The 20074-nt window shown below is 40.4% G+C and overlaps 1 protein-coding gene across 25 annotated transcripts in view; it reads left to right on the top strand.

Moving 5' to 3' along the window:
- The window catches only part of MCTP2 (multiple C2 and transmembrane domain containing 2), a 270449-nt gene that overhangs the window by 143152 nt on the left and 107223 nt on the right, over window positions 1-20074 (top strand). For all 25 annotated transcript variants that reach the window (XR_011250196.1, XR_011250197.1, XR_011250198.1 and 22 more), the window contains 4 exons: window positions 257-443; window positions 3198-3291; window positions 18023-18125; window positions 19747-19849. Coding sequence is in view for 22 of the 25 variants with exons in the window: in XM_069558923.1 (XP_069415024.1) it covers window positions 257-443; window positions 3198-3291; window positions 18023-18125; window positions 19747-19849 (487 nt within the window). In the remaining 3 variants the exon portion in view is untranslated. The remainder of the gene's footprint in view (window positions 1-256; window positions 444-3197; window positions 3292-18022; window positions 18126-19746; window positions 19850-20074) is intronic.

Below are 20074 nucleotides of genomic sequence, written 5' to 3'. Positions count from 1 at the left end.
CAGTTCGTTTGCCACTTTCTCCATGCTGCCTTTTCTTTGAGTTTCTTGACATCTTTCTCTCCTTTACTGAGGGTGTGGTGCGCCGGGAGGGACTGATAACAGCCAGGGCAGCCCCTGCAACCTTCACTGCTCAACCAGCCAGTGCCCAGACAGTGGGAGGTTTCATGGGGGGATGAAATGAAAATCAGGTGCTTTGGAGGGTCCGCAGCCGCCACGCATTAATCGCTTTTCTGTCTGCTTCTGGCAACTTTTCCAGGTGTAAAGTGGATATCTCAGCCCTCCCACTCAAGCAAGCCAACTGCTTGGAGCTGCCATTGGAAAGCTGCCAGGGGACCCTTCTGATGCTGGTCACCCTCACCCCCTGTTCAGGGGTCTCAGTCTCAGATCTGTGTGTGTGCCCCTTGGCAGACCCCAGCGAGAGAAAGCAGATCGCCCAGCGCTTTGTGAGTGCTCTGCCTTACTACGCCCCCTCCCCACCCCACGCCCACTCCACCTTTAAGCTGAAAAAAGTCTGGGAATTGAAAGACTGCATCCAAAGAGATCTTTGTCCAAAGTTCAGTGGTATTTCTCCTAAACAAGACATCAGACATGAAAGTTAATGGTTAGTGAAAAGCTGAAAGTAGATTTTAGAATTCGCCTTCTTATTTAAAAGCCAGAGAAAATGTTTGGATATTTTACCATTCAGGATCTCTTTGGAGAAAGCTGAAATCCTCAAGGAGGCAAAAAACATTGTTTAGCGGGTTTGTATATATGAATAGGTATTTTTATTTTATTTTGTCTTTTAATTTTATTTTATATTGGAGTATAGTCCATTTATTGAGTTGGCCAGGAAACATTTGTTTGGGTTTTTCATTAGGATGTTAGAAAAATTTGAATGAACTTTTTGGTCAAACTAATGCACTGTTCTGTTAGTTTTGGGTTTACAGCAAAATTATTCAATTATACTTGTACATACATCCATTTTTTTCAGATTCTTCTCCCATATAGCTTATTGCAGAATATTGGGTAAAGTCCCCTGTGATATACAGTAGGTCCTTGTTGACTATCTATTTTATATATAGTAGTATGTGTATGTTAATCCCAAAGTCCTAATTTACCCCTCCCCCTAGGTTTCCTGTTTGGTAACCATAAATTTGTTTTCGAAATCTGTGAGTCTGTTTTTGTTTTGTAAAAAAAAATAAATTATATTATTTTTAGGAATTTTAATATAAATTAACAAAATTGCTTTTTTATAAACCAAATATTAATGTTTGCAATGTTGTGCATACTTTTCTAGATCCTCTTAAGATCAAGTGAGAAAGTACTTGTGTCTTATAAAGCAAAACAAAGCCCTAGAGAGGCATGGGAGACTTGTTCTACACTCCCCTGGATAAGAACTGTTTGTGAATTTTTGCCTAACTAGTTGCAATGTTCTTAAAAGTCCACTCAGCACTTTTAAATCAAATGGGTTTGTCCTCGTCATTATTTCTTGTGCTCTTGCTTTCTTGGTGTCTTTATTTGCATTCTGGTTTTATTCCATCTTCTTTGTGAATCAATACGTTTATTTTACTGCCACACACATGAAAGGTGCATTTTAAGAAAGTGGTATGGAAATGAAGCAAAGATGAATCCCAATTTAATGGGAATATTATTCTCAGCGTAAACTTGTCTCCAGACTCCTTCACTGTGCAAGGTGTATTGATTAATTGAATAGTCCTTTGTCTTCAGGACTACAAAGTCTAGCCACACATCTTATTGACAACACAAGATTCTGCATGCAAGGTTGACATACTTTAAAGAAGTTTTGACAAAATCCACTTTTTATATTCTCTTTGATGACTTTACCTTAGCAAATGAAAATAAAGCAAAAGTCCCCCCAATTTCCCATGGACAAATCGCAAAATTTTCCAAATTCATAAGGAGTTTCATGTATTTATAAGGTGACATTAGGTAAGATCAAAATGACTGCTTTGCATAATGCCTCAAGATTTGGGGAATACTAATTTAAAAGAGGTTGGAAAAAGTAGAATCAAAATAAAAAGATCAAGTGTTTTGTTTTGTTTTGTTTTGTTTTGAGCTAGACAGACAGCTGGCCAATGTTTAAGAAGGAAAAGAATATTGCATTGTAAGATACAAGTTCCAGATCCCTGGATTTGTTTTTTAGGTTTTGAGAATAGATAATCTTCAAAGGCATTTCACCTCAAAATTATGAAAATATTTTATTTCAAATGTGTCCATCTTAAATACTAGTTGTTTTTTTTTTTAGGATTGAAAATACTATTTGAAGAAGCAGCTTTTAAAAGTTCTTAGGAATGGTGCATATTACATTAGGCAAACCTTAACTGTTATTAAGCTTTTGTGATTCTGACCTGAAATGCCTAAATAATAGGGGTCTTTACTATCCTTCCATAAATCTCTGGGATCAACTTATCACAGGTTTTTAGTTATCTAAAAATATGGAATGATGGAAATATTGTATGCAAAGGTTTGAAAGTCATCTTTTTCAGCAGATGTGTTTAGGAGGCAGGCAAAGAGCATTTATCTGCTTATCTCTTTCTTGCACAATTTCTAAGCAATGTAGTGTGATAGACATTTAAATAGTTCTGTAAATGCTTAAGAATTATCATTATGTATATTAGAGCTTTGGCACATGCCAACTAAAAATTAAAGTAAATGTGATTACAGAGCAATATTGGATGCACAGTCTCTAATGAATAGGCTGTCATGTGGACTAGAAAATTCATTCTGTTTCCATCCCCACTCTTTCTGGTGGTAGTATGTACCCAGGAAGTGTCCAGGTTTAGTTCTCTGATACCCATAAAGTTTACTCTAACTGAGTCAGAATAATGTTGCCTTTTGGGGTGATTTAAAAGTTCCTTTATAGAGAAAGAAGAAGGAACAGAGAATCAATGTCATTTTACACCCATTTTCCTGGTGGGATGTCTGTACTATCACCAGGGGGCTATGTTAAAAGTAGATTGCATGTGCTTTGTAATTTGTTTATTTTAAAACTGAAGTTAATTAATTCTCAGTCAGTTTGAATCTGATTGTTGCAAATGCTGAAGTTCCCTGTTGACTGATACAAGGAGGTTTGGAACTTCTCCTAGCTTTGCATGAGAAAGGTGATGATAAATCTAGAAGGTACTTCTTGTAGGATTTGGTGGCATTAAACAGTGTATCAGAAAGCTGTGTTCATTGGATCTCCTTTCCTCCCCCAGTGCTTACAGAACTCCCTGAAAGATATGAAGGACGTCGGCATTTTACAAGTGAAGGTTTTAAAGGCGGTAGATCTCTTAGCAGCAGATTTCTCAGGTATAAAAATCTTTTTCATCCTTTTCTTTTTTTTTTCATTTTTATTTATTTCCTGCCTTGAAATGATCCGATGGCAAAGCGAAATGTTTTACTCAGTAGAAGCATGTACAGAGAAATCATACTCTTTCAAGCAGAGCCGCAGAAGAAAAAGTGCAAACAGGCTCTCTCACTTCACACTTTTCACATTATCCTTTGCAAATAATCTTGCTGTGATTAGATAATGTGCTAGTCCCTTTGGCTTTCAGAGATATTTGTGGATGATTTGCGTCATGACTTCTTTACTGGTTATATGTCTGAAGTTTTTCAAGAGGGCTTCGGAAGACAGACTGATGTCTGTCCTTCTCTCTCGCCGTACTGTGGACATAGTGTCCTGTCCTTGGCAAAGCGTATGGTGTAGTGCCTGGATCCTCAGTCCAACTGGCTGGCATGTTTCTGTAACAGCAACCAAAGTCTGGGCCGTGGAACCACTTTGCCATTGATATCGTGTTATATGAAATTTCTCTTGGTGCCTCATGAATTGGAACTTATAGACAGAGGCTAGAGCAGACCTGCTCTGTGATGAATTCTGTGATGAATTCATACTCTGTGATGAATTCTGCTTGACTAAGATGAGAATAATCCAGACTTTCCAGTATCTGATTAGACAATGGCTCTCCTCTCCATGCTGAATTATACCCTTGTACTGACAGTTTAAACACCGATATGACAGTTTACTTACCAAGTAAACTGATGAATATGAAGAATGTTAGGCAACATGGAGCTATCTATTAATGCAGCAGTGCATTTTTGTTGTTATAATTTTAGAATGTGGTCTACTCTCTGTGTAACCTCAGCTTCTGAGGCTGGGGTAGCTCAAACTCTGGAAAAGAGAATGTTAATTAGAAGTGCTTTATATTACAAAAATAGAATAGATAAGTTTAGAAAAGAGTTCTCCTCACTCTTCTTCAAAAAATGAGTGGAAATCATTCTACAAGATGATCATAGTGTTAAGGAAATGCCCAGTGAGAATATTTTAAAAATGCTTTTTTGGCCAATATGAGTATAAAAGTTCTCAGTTTGTGGATGAATTACTTCAATGAGGGCTTCTGATATTCATCAGTTTACTTACAAATGCTTATATAGGCTTAGGTTGATTTAGAAATTTTCGTTTCTTTTGAAACGTAGTTTATGAAAACAGACATTTCATGTGCCTTCATCAGAAGTAATTTTAGTTTTCATCACTAAAACGCATGTAAAATTATTTACCAGTTTTCCAGAGCAAATGGTGTCTTACTTCCATCTCAGTGTTTCGATACAGCACTTTTTGAATCTGTGATTGGTGATGGCTCAGTAAACATCATCTCAAGACCCGAGAACTCATATATGCCTTCAAGCAGTATTTTCAGAAAATCTTTTTGTAGTTTTATATTTTGTGATCACCAGGAACTAATTGCAGTGCATTAAAAGACTTGTATATAGCTATATCCATATATGGAGATACTCTTTTAAAACTTACCTTATTTTATGCTTGCTATCAGGTGACTGCCATAAACCATCCTCAAAACTAGGATTTATGGAGGTTGTTTCAGGTCAGTGTGAATTCTCCAAAGAGTATTTTCACTGTTACAGCGAATAGGAGAGAAACCTGGAAGATGAAAGTTTTTGTAAAGATCAGTCTATAAGGCAAAACCCTCTTTTCAGAAGAATAATACTGGTAGAAAATGCTACCATTTGGTCATTTTCTTTACATTCAAGATATGCAGTAGATAGTTTTGGAGTGGATGAAGGTGAGTATTAGAAGATTCCAGTAACAAAAAGAAGTAGTTAGAGATCAAATAATACTATATTATTTGACTAAATGCCCTGGTGTTTTACTGTCTCTATATTACCTATGAGAAAATTGTCACTCTTCTGATTTGAAGCAAAGATCCTTGTCATTAGCTAAACATGGCTTTAGACCATATGGATCTCTGTTGTTGGAATCAGATCTCACAGTCTGTGTTCTTCCTAGGTTGGCTCACTTCATAGGTGAACAGACTCAGTCAGTCTGCTCCAAACCAAGGTGTATTGCTTTAGGGCAACCAAGTGGACCTAATCCAAAGAGTTCTAAAGCAGCTTTTCTCTGTGGAAGAAGAAGTGAATTGTGGTTGCTGTGATAAAGCAATAGGATGTAATTAATACCTCCAAGATGTTAGCCATTATATCATACAGTGGTAACTCACCCTTTTAATTACTATTGTTGTTATTACCAATTCACTTGATATGCAGTAAAAAAAAAAAAAAATGCCAGCTTCACTTGATCATGGATCAGAAGAGGTACACATCATTGCCAGTACCAGGAATATTGAAGAAATAAGTAACTATTTGTACCCAGCATTTTCCAGTCAGCCTTATTTATTAATGAGTATTTCATTTTAGTTGCTCAGGAAACAGAGTATTCACCCCTGCAAATCAAAAAGAACTACATTTAAAAATAATCAGTTATTTCATGTCAGTGTATGGCAAAAAAATCAAAATATTGTAATTATCATCCAATTAAAATAAATTAATTAATTAAAAATAATTTTAAAACTGCATTTACTCTGCATAGCCAGGGACCTTCCCAAAGAATAATGGTCATTTCAAAATGGAGCTTTCCAACCTTCTTACTTTTTTTTAAATGATAGTTTGTGTTTGTTGTTGTTGTAATTGTTTCTTAGAAACAATACCAAATAACCATGATGACTGATGCTTCAAGTTTGTTTTACCTAAAATTCAGGGACTCTGATAAAACAAAAGTCCGTGGGGGCAGATCTTGGCAGTGGTCCCTGTGGAGGTGAAGGTTACAGTTTTCAGAGTGCAGGGACCTGTTGTCCTAGAGGAGAAACAAATGCATTTGCCAGCTCTGCAGTCAGTGGGTTTGCCAATTTTAATGTATCTTCGCAGGTAGCAATTAGAAAAAGAAAATACCTGTCACTCCTCTGCTCTGATCAAAGCTAGGAGGATGTTCCTCACTAGTGGTTACTGATGTTTTGATAATGTGGCCATAAAAAGAAACTTTGGAGTAGTTGAATTCTCATTACTTTCCTGGTATTTCAGAATATTGGAATAATGTATATATATATAGAGAGAGAGATACAATGTTAGTTGCTCAGTCCTGTCTGACTCTGCAACCCCATAGACTGTAACCCACCAGGCTCCTCTGTCTGTGAAATTTCCCAGGCAACAATACTGGAGTGAGTTGCCATTTCCTCCACCAGGGGGGTCTTCCCTACCCAGGGATCAAACCCAGGTCTCCTGCCTAACAGTGCCTACATTGCAGATTCTTTACTCTGAACCACTAGGGAAGCCCTTATATGTAATATATCACACACACACACACACACACACACACACACACACACTATGTATACTGTATATAGAAGTGTGTGTGTGTGTGTGTGTGTGTGTGTGTGTGTGTGCTAAGTCGCTTCAGTTGTGTCTGACTCTTTGCGACCCTGTGGGCTGTAGCCTGCCAGGCTCCTCCATCCATGAAGTTCTCCAGACAAGAATACTGGAGTGGGTTGCTGTGCTCTCCTCTAGGGGATTTTCTTGATCCATGGATCAAACCTGCGTTTTTTGCATTGCAGGCACATTCTTTACCGCTGAGCCACCCAGGAAGCCCCATATATATATACATGATATATTATTTATATATCATATATATACATATATATGTACATTCACTGAGGTGAATTTCTTTGCTATTATAAATTCAACTTTTTATATAAAGATAAAAATTAGTGCAACCTTCCAAATGTTATAAGATATTAATAACTAAATATACAAGTTACTAATGTTAAAATATTTACGAAAGATAAAGACTTCAGTGTTCCAAAGTATAAAAAAAATATAACTTTTTCAAACTAACTCAAATCTTTGATAAATATACTGTTTTATTGTATGATTGAACCTACTCAGTATTAATTTAAATTTATATATAACTTGGCATTTTATATGTGTGTCTGACATTTGTGTATAAATGAGAAGACCTTTTATTTTAAAGAATTGGAGGTAATCTAACTTCCCTTTTAGCCCATCCCTTTAAAATTGGTGAAAGATATTTTAATGTTCTCTGTAGCCAATATGAGATATGGACAACCATGTGCAGTTATTCTAATACAAGAGCCTGTCAGATATTTTTATTAAAGCATTTGTCTCACAAACACCTTGCCCCAATGTAACCTAAAATCTTTAAGTAATAGGTTATCCGATCTGATGTCAGTACTTCTGTAGTAAACAAGGCCATAGCCTTGATTCACAAAACAGATGATAAATTGTACTTTGAAACTCAAGGTGAATGTAGCTGTTTGTAATGCTTAATAAGAACAACATACTTCACTCAAAACTCAGCTCTTTTGAGAAATTAATAAAAGCCAAGCAAAAACAATGTAGAGTTTCTTTCATAAACTATAAAATGATAATCCAGTAGTTAATAGGTAAATAGAAAAATAGGGGACTGAAATATTTTCTGGCCAGAATTGTATTTCAGGGACTTTTCTGGTGATCCAGTGGTCAAGACTTTGCCATAGCTGGTAAAATTCTTCATTTATTCTTTAAGTACATAATCCTTTCCCAAGAGACTGCAACTCATGCTTTGGATAAATCAGTGTTCAGTTCAACAATTCATTCATTGAAGATGAAGATTAAAATCCTGTTTGATTTGTCCTTTATTTTTTATGGTAACTGCCTTTCATTTTAATTCCTGTATATTATGGAAAAGATTGAGGGTGGGAGGAGAAGGAGACAACAAAGGATGACTTGGTTGGATCGCATCACCGACTCAATGGACATGAGTTTGAGCAAACTCCAGGAGATAGTGCAGGACCGGGAAGCCTGGTGTGCTGCAGCCCAGGGGGTTGTAGAGAGTCAGACATGACTTAGTGAATGAACAACAGCAACAACATACTGAGGTATAGAAGATGTATAGAAACAGGTGTGCAAATCTTGGTTCTACTGCATTCTAGCCATGGGCACACTTAAGCCTTTAGCTTCTCATGGGTCTTTTAACAGTTAAGTTGGTGGTGGTAGTGGTAAAGAACCCCCCTGCCAATGCAGGAGACATAAGAGATGCAGGTTTGATCCCTGGGAAGATGCCCTGGAGGAGGAAATGGCAACCCATGTCAGTATTCTTGCCTGGAGAATCCCATGGATAGAGGAGCCTGGTTGGATTCAACTGAAGTGACTTAACACACAAGGTGAAACCTAAATGAGCTTACGAAATACATATTACATGCTCATTAAATGCTATTCCCATTCTGTGTTAAATTTATTTTTCTAGAGTGTAGTTGACATGGGGAATTTCACAGGTTGTCTTCTTGATATCTTGTTCATAATTTTACTGAATTTTAAATAATGTTGGAAATATCAGCATTGCTAATCCCTGGTTAATCATTGCTAATCACAATAGCTTTTCAACACTTTGGGAAATCTATAGTTACCACTCTGATTTTTTTGTTTGTTTCTGTTTTATTGCCTGATAAAAGTAAAGGAAAAATATGCTTCGTGGCAGGAAAATTCTCGTGCTGAAACCAGTTTAGTGCTTCTATTCACATTTTGTAATATGGATAATAGTTTTATTGATATAAAATATTTTTGTGGGCTCATCAATTTTTGTTGTACATAGAAGTGCTGTTTTGAGAAACTGTTGACCAAAATACTGCAGTTAGATACCATATTGTAGAGTAGAAATATTCCAGCCATATGCTATAATACTGACTTTTGAGTAGTTTTTATAAATTATAACAGTATGTTTTTTGTTGTTTTTGGGGTTTATTTTTTTGAAACATAAGACTGCTTGTATCAGAAGAGAAATAGTCTTATAGTTATTGTACACTGGGACTTTTAAATCACTTCCGTTTTCTAGTTTGTTTTCATTGTCTGCTATTTCAAGTTGTGTTCATAACAATAGCTTCTCTCTTAAAGATGCTCCATTTTCAAAGGACTGACTAAAATTGCAATTTCTAGGAAGCTCAGCAATAGTCATTTAATGCTCTTAATTCATGAGAACCTTATGGCTAGCTGAGCCCAAATCAAGACCAACTTTTAAAAAACACATAAAAAATGACACAAATCTGCCTTGGCAGGCCATCTGCTTTAACAGTCTGCCAAGGAACATGAACTCTAGTCAATGCATCTAGCTCCGATAGATGCAAGTCTATCGGAGATATAGCCGTGTGTAACTTACTGGCACCTTGAGAGTGAATGAGTTCAGTTCATTTGTGGCGCTCTATGAATTAACAGCTTGTTCTACTGGTTGTGTTCTTAGTAAGATCTTTATTTATTCAGCCAATGTACCTCCTCTGTGTGTGAGCCTGTGGTGGGCCCTGGTGACACAGTACGGGTGGAGAAATTAATCACCGCCTTCACATGGAGTGACTACTAATCCCCCAGTGGTATCTGATGACTGTGCTACTGTCGAGGTCAAGAATAGGGTGTCAGGGCTCATTAAAGGGACACCTGTCTGGTGTTCCTGCAGGTTGTAGCTGAGACATCAGGGATGAGGAGCAGTTAACACAGTAGAGATGAAGGAAAAGTGTTTTCAAATGAGGGAACAACACATTCCAAGCCTGCAGGGCTTTTCCAAGACGTGTGAGAAGAGAGTGAGACTGGAGAAGAGAGGATGGACCCTGAGGGGCAAGAAGGCTAATATTAGGTGGGACTGGATTATATAGGAACACAGGGTCCAGGGGAAGACATTAGAGATCTTTCTAAGTAGGGGAGTGATATGATCTCATACAAACTTAAATACTAGTTTATTCTGGTGGCTGTATAGAGCAAGCATTTTGGAGGTGCAAGAGTGAATCATGGGGAGGTGTTAGGCAAATTCGGATGATGCTGTTTCATGGAGCTTGAGTGAGAATACTGGAGTGGGTTGCCATTCCCTCCTCCAGAGGATCTTCCCAGCCTGGGGATCAAACCCAGGTCTCCCACATTGTAGGCAGATTCTCTGCAGGCTGAGCCACCAGGAAAGCCCCTCTCAGGGAATGGAGTTAGAAGAAGGAAAAATTCTCATGTCTCCAGTTCTTGCTCTCTGTTTGTGCTGGAATATTACAACATCAGAAATGTAGTTAAACAAACATCTCAGCAAACTTGTCCTCTTCCTTTGTGGACTTCACAGTCTGAAGCGAGAGCTGTCTGTCCCCACTTCTGGCTGGATGTCCACCACTGCGAAGTGATCAAGCCCTCATCTACAGAAAGCCACTGAGGCATTCAGTTGGATCAGAGATGCTTGCAACCCACTCAGGAAAGTAGGAGATCCGTGAAAGTTAGGTCCAGAGTGAAGAGAGATCAGGATTTTCTCTTCTGTTAAAATCCCTCTCAGAGCCCAGCACAGTATTTTCCACATTTTAGGAAACCATAAGTTGCTTGTTGAAGGAAGGAGCGGCCACATCATAGCACATGGCATTATAATACCTAAAGTAAATGACCGTAGGAGGTTGAGAGGGGAGTTCCCTGGAGTTTAAGGTGGCAAAGAAAGTTCCTTGAAGATGCTACATCTTGGTCTAGTCCTTGGAGGTTAACTGGCCTTTGATTTTTTTGGAGAGGCGTGGGGCTTGGGAGAGCATTGCAGGGAGAAGCCATTCCGCATGCGGAATAAGAGGCAGGACTGAGCCCCATACCTCTGTGCTGCTCAGGGATGGAGCACAGATGCTCCAACCCTGATAAAATGTTTAAGATCGGGGTCAGATCAGGATGGATGGTGTGGGTAAGTTGTGAGAGAACATAGGTTTTCAGGCTGAGCACTAGAATTGGCTCCAATATGTGATAGTAAGGTTTTCAACAAATGATTAGAGATGATAATGAAACTGAAGGGAGAGATTTTGGGAATGAAATTTTGGGGTGGCTGTTGCCCTTATCTGCACCCCCACCCTGGGTTGTAATGCACCACAATTAGCTTCAGAAATTAGTTTCTTCTAGAAATTCTTTCTTCTAGCCCTGTCCCTTGTATTGACTGACTGTGGTGGTTCCTGGCTGCCGGATAAATAAAAAGAAATTTTAAAAAATGCTCTGGTCATGGTCTTCCAGGCTTCCAGCCAGTCTCTTCCTTTATCCACCAGTATCTTACATTTCCTGATCACCACCATTTAGATGTGTGTGTGTGTGTGTGTGTTTATCCCTGTCTGTATCTGTGTATGCACGGTAAGTCACTTCAGTCATGTCTGACTCTTTGCAACCCCATGGACCTCTGTCCATGGGATTCTCCAAGCAAGAATACTGGAGTGAGTTGCCGTGCCCTCCTCCAGGGGATCTTCCTGTCCCAGGGATCAAACCCAGCTCTCTTAACATCTCCTGCACTGGCAGGTGGGTTGTGTATCTATCCGCGTGTATGTATGTATGCATCTCTCTATCTGTGTATATCTGTCTCTCTATCACTGTATCTTTCTCTGTATCTATCATCTATCTGCTGAATGAATGTAATGCTCTGATCTCTTCTGGTCTCCTTAGCAAGGACCTACCCATTTCTGCTGGCCAAGTCAGCCACCTCCTAAACCTTGCTCAGAATTCACCTCCACTGTGAAATCTTTCTGGACTTAAGCCAGATAGATGTCTCTGAACTTTAGTTTCCTCATCTGGAAAATGGCACAAATACTCTATACCTCGTAGAATGGGCATGAGGATTAAAGGAGAACTTACCCGGAGTTGGGAGAGCCTGGTTTCTTACCCGGAGTTGGGAGAGCCTGGCTCCTTCCAGTCAACACCCATCCCTGGGCACCGAAGTCCCCAGCTGCCCCCTCCCACTGGGCCAGGACACTCTTCACAGGAGAGAGGGGCCATGCATACCTTGGCTATGCCTGCATTGGGTCCTTTAAATGAAATTCAGGGCTAAATATAGAACAGAGATGTACAAATGAGCAATAGAAGGGAGATAAGGACAGCATGTAGTCAGAGATCACAGAAGAGAAAATGGTTCAGTCCACTGGCAGAGGGAGTGAGGGAAGTTTTCACTGAAAAGGTGACATTTGCTGAAAAGCATGATTATTCTGAGAGTTCCTTGAAGGTAATGACTTGGTGGTCCATGTACATTGGGGCCTGGTTCAGTGCCAAGAGCAGAATGGGAGTTTAATAAATATTTTTCGGATGAATGTTATGACCTCTTAAATACTTTTATTGCTTGTCAATCAACTTCTGTAACTGATATAAAGGTAAAATTATTTAAACGTGAAACCTTCACTTGCTGTTGGAGGAATACAAATGGATTTTAACGTGCTGTTCGAAAATAGCAAAGGCTGTTGAGAGCAAGGCACTGAAACACCACCGTGAATCTGAATCACCAGTGGTGTAGCCATGTCAAGGTGATTTGGCATGTGGATGCAGAAGAGGTCATTTGGATGTTTGACCTGTAAAAACAGGGGGAGCAAAGAACAAGAGGGTGGACCCAAGTGTAGCTATGTCCTTTTGCCTGGTACTGTTTGGTTGGTTCTCTTAGGAAACATTTGGATATTTCATTTGTGACGGGAGATCATTTTATCATGATCAGATAAAAATACTGTTTAAATTTTACTGAAAGTCCCCATCTGTCTGGAATCTTCTTTTTGAATTTTATTTACCTGTTTATTTTAAATTTTTTTGGCCATTCCCTGTGGTACATGGGATCTTAGTTCCCTGACTGGGGATTGAACCCACACCCACTTCGTTGGAAGGCAGAGTCTTAACCACTGGGCCACCGGGGAAGGTGTATCTGGAATCTTTGAAGGGCGAGAAATCAGTCCTAAAGTGTGCATGCTACTCTATAGATGTTTTCATGTCTTTGCTTCTTTTTCCTCGTCTCTGCCTGTTTCTCCTGGAATATTAATAAATGCAGCATTTTAATGAGCTTCGACGGGATTATCTTCAGAGAGTCAGAGTCGCGCAGTGTGTTCCCCGGAGGCACACAGCTGAAGCTCCCAGGTTCTGGAAGGAAGTCTGTTGCTCATTACCTGGGACAGCAGAGTGTGAGCTCGAGAGCGGGGTGGGCAGGACTCGGCCCACCTGTGCAGGCAGGCCCCTGACTCCCTGCTGGGGGGGACCCCAGGGCTCTCAGTATAAGTGTCAGACGGCTTTCCCCGAGCCAGTGCTGATGGAATGTCACGCCAGTGCCTCCGGAGGAGGAGCCCTGACACCTCCCAACAGTCTGATGAGCGGTTAAGTAGCTGTTTCAGTTTGGGTTGAGGAGCTCAGCATCGTCTACCAGAGTGTTAAGCCAAGAGCATGTGGGTCCTTTCAAGTTCACAGTTATTCAAGAGATGTCGCAACCTCCTCCACTGACTTCTCTTCTAACTTTGCTTAATATTACAATCCTTAGGGCCATCATGTTGCTTCAGATGGTATTATCTCACTTTTTTATGTCATGTACCTCCCCACCGAACGCCCACCCTGTACCCTGTGAGACACAGCCCCAGAGTAAGACCTGCTTTTCTAAAAAAATCCAAGTATAGTTAATTTACCATGTTGGGTTACTTTCAGGTGCACAGCAAAATGATTCCATTAAATGCACACACATGTGCACACACACACACATATTCCTTTTCAGATTCTTTTCTATTAGAGATTATTGCGAAGTATAGTTTCTATGCTGTACAGTAGGCCCTTGCTGGTTATCTAACTCGTTAGTATGAATAGGCTTCCCAGATGACTCAGTGGTAAAGAATCCACATGCAATCCCGGAGGCACAGGTTCAATCCTTTGGTCAGGAATATCTCCTGGAGGAGGAAACGGCAAGCCTGCCTAGTATTCTTGCTGGGAAAATCCCATGGAAAGAGGAGCCTGGCAGGCTACAGTCCACGGGTTCACAAAGAGTCTGATGCAGCTGAGCACACACCACACGTACCTACAGACAGTGTGCATCTGTTAATCCCAAACTCCCAATGTATCTCCCCACTTCCATCCCCTTTAGTGACCATAAATTTTCTTCCTATGTCTGTGAGTCTATTTCTATTTGGCAAGTAAGTTTATTTGTATCTTTTTTTTTTAAACCAACTTTACAACAGATACCAAAGGAACTTCTCTAGGTAGAAAAGGCCATAATGAAAAAAAGGAAAATTATGAAATGTATCATTTTTCCAGATTCCACATATAAGTGATATCGTATGGTATTTGGTATGGTATTTTCAGATTCCACATGTAAGTGATATCGTATGGTATTTGTCTTCCTCTGTCTGACTTTGCTTAATATTACAATCCTTAGGGCCATCACGTTGCTTCAAGTGGCATTATCTCACTTTTTTATGTCTGAGTAAAACATTTCTTAAAGAAGCAAGACTTTTTAAAAATGAAAATAGATTTTTGTGTGTTTGATTTGGGCTGCTCAACATCAGAAACCCCTTTAGGATTGGGGTGCTTCTCTCATGTTTTGGAGAAGGGATTCTGATTTGCTTTCATTCGGTGGGAAGCCAGTATGTTCTCCCTTCCTGAGCCCTGGAATTTAGGAGATGGAGATTTGCTAGGCAGGGCAGTCCCTTTATATCTACATCAAGTGAAGCAAAGAAGCAGGCTTGGAGAATGCATATTAGAAGCAGCTACACTTAGGGGGGCCTCCCTGATGGCTCAGCAGTAAAGAATCCACTTGCAATGCAGGAGATGCTGGTTTAACCCCTGGGTCATGAAGATCCCTGGAGAAGGAAATGGCTCCGCACTGCAGTACTCTTGCCTGGAGAATCCCATGGACAGAGGAGCCTGGTGGGCTACAGTCCACTGGAGCCACGAAGAGTCAGACATGACTAAGCAACTAAACAATAGCATTTAGGGCCTGGACCAGGAATCTCTGTGAGGCCAGTTTTCCTGGGAAGAGAGACTGACTGAGATTCTGTGCCTGAGTATCCCTCAGCCTTTGGTTTCCAGTACCTTCAAACCTGAATTTCCAGTCTGTGCCCCGATCCCGAGTTGTTGTTTAGTCACCAGTCTTGTGCAACTCTTTGAGACCGCATGGACAGCACACACCAGGCTCCTCTGTCCTCTGCTATCTCCTGGAGTTTGCTCAAAGTCACTTCCATTGAGTCAGTGATGCCATCCAACCATCTCATCCTCTGCTGCCTCCTCCTCCTTTTGCCCTCAATCTTTCCCAGCATCTCGGTCTTTTCCCAGTGAGTTGGTTCTTCTCATCAGATGGCCCAAGTATTGGAGCTTCAGCTTCAGCGTAAAGCCCTTCCAAATGAGTATTCGGGGTTGCTTTCCTTTAGGATTGGCTGATCCTGAGAGCTGCTTGCTATTATCTTGACAAATTCCTTTGCTGCTAAGTTTAGACAGGGACCCTTTCCACTGCTTGTAACTGACAATCCCGACACATTCATCTGTGTCCATGGCTCGATCCCTGTCTACTGGCCACTGAGATGATAGTCGTGGCTTAAAAGGTCTGGCCAGTCATATAAGCGTCCAGGCCACTAGTCAGCTGAATGGAATCTCCTGTTAATGACTCTTATCCAGTCAGCTGCTCGTCTTGTCTTCTGTTTTTGAAATATCTTCATGTGAGTCCCTGCACACATGTCTCTCTAAGGACGTGCAGCACCTCAGAGCCCCTAGTTATTAAGTTCATTGAATGTAGGTTCAGTGGCCTGAATGGTAAGCCAGTCGGTCATGTGGCCTGAGTAGTATCTGTATTAGGCCTTGGTCTGGATTCCTCGGCCATCTGTTGGAGGTACATCTGTCTTTATGCCCCCAATTTATTCAGTACACACTGCTTTATAGAGCACCTGTGTGTGCAGAGTCAGGCCCTGTGTTCATGTCCTATGGATGTTAGAGACCTGGACAGTTCTCTAGATCCCTCTGTCACGCTGAACAAAAGGGGAGAGACTTCTTACATGGTCACTTTCTGGGTTCCCCTTTGGATTCTGGTTTTTCTAAATTTTTTTTTCTTTTGGATGCTGTATGAGGTAAGATGGAAAACGAAGTGAGATGGGAGAAGTAAAGGCTTAGCCTCATTATTTTTTAAGATTAAAAACTTTGAATTTGCCTTGTGAAATTAGACTTCTGCATGTCTCTGAGCACCGAAAGTGTCCCATGTGTACTTTCGTAACTTACTGACGTCTAAGACCAGATGTGTGCATGGCCACTCAATTCCAGAGCAGAGTTTTACCTGCTGAATAGCCATCGTGGTGGGTTTAGTTGCCAAGTTGTGTCCGACTCTTGCTACCCCATGGACTGTAGCCTTCCAGGCTCCTCTATCCATGGGATTTCCCAGGCAAGAATACCGGAATGGGTTGCCATTTCCTCCTCCAGGGGATCTTCCCAACCCAGAGACCGGGAGATTGTTTATCGTTGAGCCACCAAAATAGCCGTGATGATACTTTTTCTCATTTTTCTCATCACCCTGTGGAAGCATGTCAGTTATCATAGGCTTCCAATTGTGGATGAGTAATTGTATTCACTCAAAGAGAATTTAGAAAGGAAACAGAGATGTGCTTCTGTTTTCAAACAAAACACACACGTGGGCCCTGTCGTGTGCCACGTTGACACCTGCTCTTGTGAATTCTGTGTTGCCACTGCTCTCAAGGTCGTGTCTGGGTTGCATGTCAGCCCCAGCCCTGTAAGTTCCCTGACACCTGGCTTTCCCACACAGAGTTTATAGGGCTTGCTAAAGAAAGAGGCTCACCTCTTCTTTAAAAAACAAAGCACAGGTTGTTTTTTTTTTTAATTGGAGTATAGTTGATTTACAATGCCATATTAATTTCTGCTGTACAGCAAAGTGATGGTTATACATATAGTCATCTTTTTCATGCTGTTTCATACTCCTCTTTTTCATACTCTTTCTTATTATGGTTTCTCACAGGATATTGAGTATAGTTCTCTGTGCTCTACACGGGAACCTTGTTTATCCATCCTGTGTATAATACTTTGCATCTGCTAACCCCAAACTCCCACTTCGCCCTTCTCTCATCTTCCCTCTTGGCAAACACAAGTCTGTTCTTTACCAGCTAGCACAAGTGTATTACTATAATATGTGGAATCTTAAGAAGTGGTACAAATGAACTTGTTTACAAAACAGAAACAGACTCACAGACTTACAAAGCAAAGTTAGAGTTGCCAAAGGGATTGAGGTGAGGGGAGGGATAAATTAGGCGCTTAGCATTAACATATATACACTGTTACATATAAAATAATCAACAAGGACCTGCTGTGTAGCACAGGGAACTCAATATTCTGTAATAACCTAAATGGGAAAAGAATCTATAAAAGAGTAGATATATGTATAGCTGAATCACTGTGATATATGGAAACTAATACAACGTTATAAATCAACTCCAATATAAAATAAATTTTAAAAAATGGAAACTAATACAACATTATAAATCAACTCCAATATAAAATAAATTTTAAAAAAGTTTGTTTTTGTTCAGTCACTCAGTCATGTCCGACTCTTTGCAACTCTATGGACTGCAGCATGCCAGGCCTCCCTGTCCTTCACCGTCTCCTGGAGCTTGCTTAAACTCATGTCCACTGGGTCAATGATGCTATCCAACCATCTCATCCTCTGTCGCCGCCTTCTCCTCCTGCCCTCAATCTTTCCCAGCATCAGGGTCTTTTTCAGTGAGCTACTGTTCGCGTCACATGGCCAAAGTATTGTAGCCTAACTTCAGCATCAGTCCTCCCAATGAATATTCAGGATTGGTTTTCTTTAGGATTGAATAGTAATTGAAAAAAAAAAAAAAACCAACCTGCATGATTTTTGTTCATTTTGCCTCTGTCACTTTCGAGACGCGTTTGCCTCTGACCACGGAGATTCCTTTGTCTCTGACCCTTGTCCATTTTCTCTTTGCAGGGAAGAGTGATCCCTTTTGCTTGCTGGAGTTAGGAAATGACCGACTTCAGACACATACCATTTACAAAAACCTCAACCCTGAGTGGAACAAAGTTTTTACATTGTAAGTACTTTAGTCCTTGGAATATCAAAGAGCAGCTTTAACTCAGAGACCAATTATCCCTGATATGTGTGGGGCAGTCTAGGGCTCTTGAGTGGAACTTTCTGTCCGTTTTTATGGGCAAAGAAGGAATTTTATTGTTTTTCTCCTTCTGAAAACCTTTTATGCTTTCATTTTATAGAGTATAGTGTTAATAATAGAAGAGACCGTTTGGAACTGCAAGAGAGTATTATAGGACACATTTGTAAAGTAGGTCTCTTAGTGACTCAATTAATCTGTGAGTAGAAGAAAGCTTCCATATATCCAGACTAATTCATTCCTGGGTTAAAGGAAATTACAAATGTAGACATGTCTTAAATTCAAGGAGCTTATATTGTTCAGCAGTATTTTAAAATCTGAGGACTTGCATTCTGCCAAAGTCTTTTGGAACATATAGATTATGTCTATAGATATAGAGTCTTCCTCGAAGACTCCCGAAGGCCCCTTCTATTCCAGCTTATCTAAATGACCTACTCTGTAGTGATACCTGCTTTTTAGACTCAGGTGTTTAGGAAGCTGGATATCTTCCTAGTTGGTTTAGATTCCAAGACAACTGGCCGTCAAAGGGAGGCTCACCCGTTGTTGAATCTGGGTGAAATGGTGGCACACTGCCTCACAACACTGAGGAATGCTTTATCTGTGCCTATAACTAAAATAATATAGTTTGTTGTGAATATGAATTGGTGGCTCCAGTGGCACCCCACTCCAGTACTCTTGCCTGGAAAATCCCATGGACGGAGGAGCCTGGTAGGCTGCAGTCCCTGGGGTCGCTAAGAGTCGGGCACAACTGAGCGACTTCACTTTCACTTTTCACTTTCATGCATTGGAGAAGGAATTGGCAACCCACTCTGGTGTTCTTGCCTGGAGAATCCCAGGGACAGAGGAGCCTGGTGGGCTGCCGTCTATGGGGTCGCACAGAGTTGGACATGACTGAAGCGACTTAGCAGCAGCAAGCAGAGTGTTTATGGGGACCTACGAGAAGAGGTTAACTACTAGCCAGGTTTGCAAGAGTCTCTTGTTTGGTCAGCACCTTGCCGATGACCATGGCTCCATGTTTGCATTATAGCTGATATCTGGCTCTGATCAACATTGAAACATTTATAAACAAGTGAATATGCATGGCCCTTTAATATTTTGTGTTTCAACAATAGGATGCTTTCAGGGGATCTTGGGAAATAGTGATTTTGACCACCTTTGTTTTTTAAAGGAAATTCATGCGTTTAAAGTAAAGAAAATCTTATTTTTGCTCTTCTCATCTGGAAGTCACTTTGTCGTCCTTCTTCTGTCCCCTGCTCTCTTTCTTTATTCTGTTTCTTTAACAGTCCTGCCCCTGAGTACACAGATACATGGAAATGTCATAGTAAAAAAGTTGACTTTTTTTTTTCCGTATGGATGTCTGAATCTTCACTGATGGAAGGTTTGGGAATACAGTCAGTTTGATTTAATTTTTGAAATTTAATTAAATGGTAGTTTTATACTCTGAGGACATACAGACTTAATTAGTGAAAACGTGTTTTCAGATCTTCATGGAACCGCCTTCACTTGTGTGTTTTTGTATCTAACTCATGGTGTGTTTCTGTTTCAGTCCCATTAAAGATATCCATGATGTTTTGGAAGTGACAGTGTTTGATGAAGACGGAGATAAACCTCCTGATTTTCTTGGAAAAGTTGCCATTCCCTTGCTGTCAGTAAGTTACCTTCATTAATACACAGTATGTGAATCATTTTGCAGTTGACAAGTTTCTGTGGTCTGGAATTGCATTGTCTTTGTCATCTGCGGAGGGGGAAAGCCCTCCCCAGCTATGTGCTGTGCTGTGCCAAGTTGCTTTAGCCATGTCCGACCCTGTGCCATGCTTATGGACTGTAGCCTGCCAGGCTTCCCTGTCCATGGGATTCTCCAGGCAGGAATACCG

Source organism: Ovis canadensis, chromosome 18 (genome assembly GCF_042477335.2).
Source record: "Ovis canadensis isolate MfBH-ARS-UI-01 breed Bighorn chromosome 18, ARS-UI_OviCan_v2, whole genome shotgun sequence".
NCBI lineage: Eukaryota > Metazoa > Chordata > Mammalia > Artiodactyla > Bovidae > Ovis > Ovis canadensis.
The sequence above is the reverse complement of the archived record's forward strand: the minus strand, read 5'-3'. Positions and strand labels throughout refer to the sequence as shown.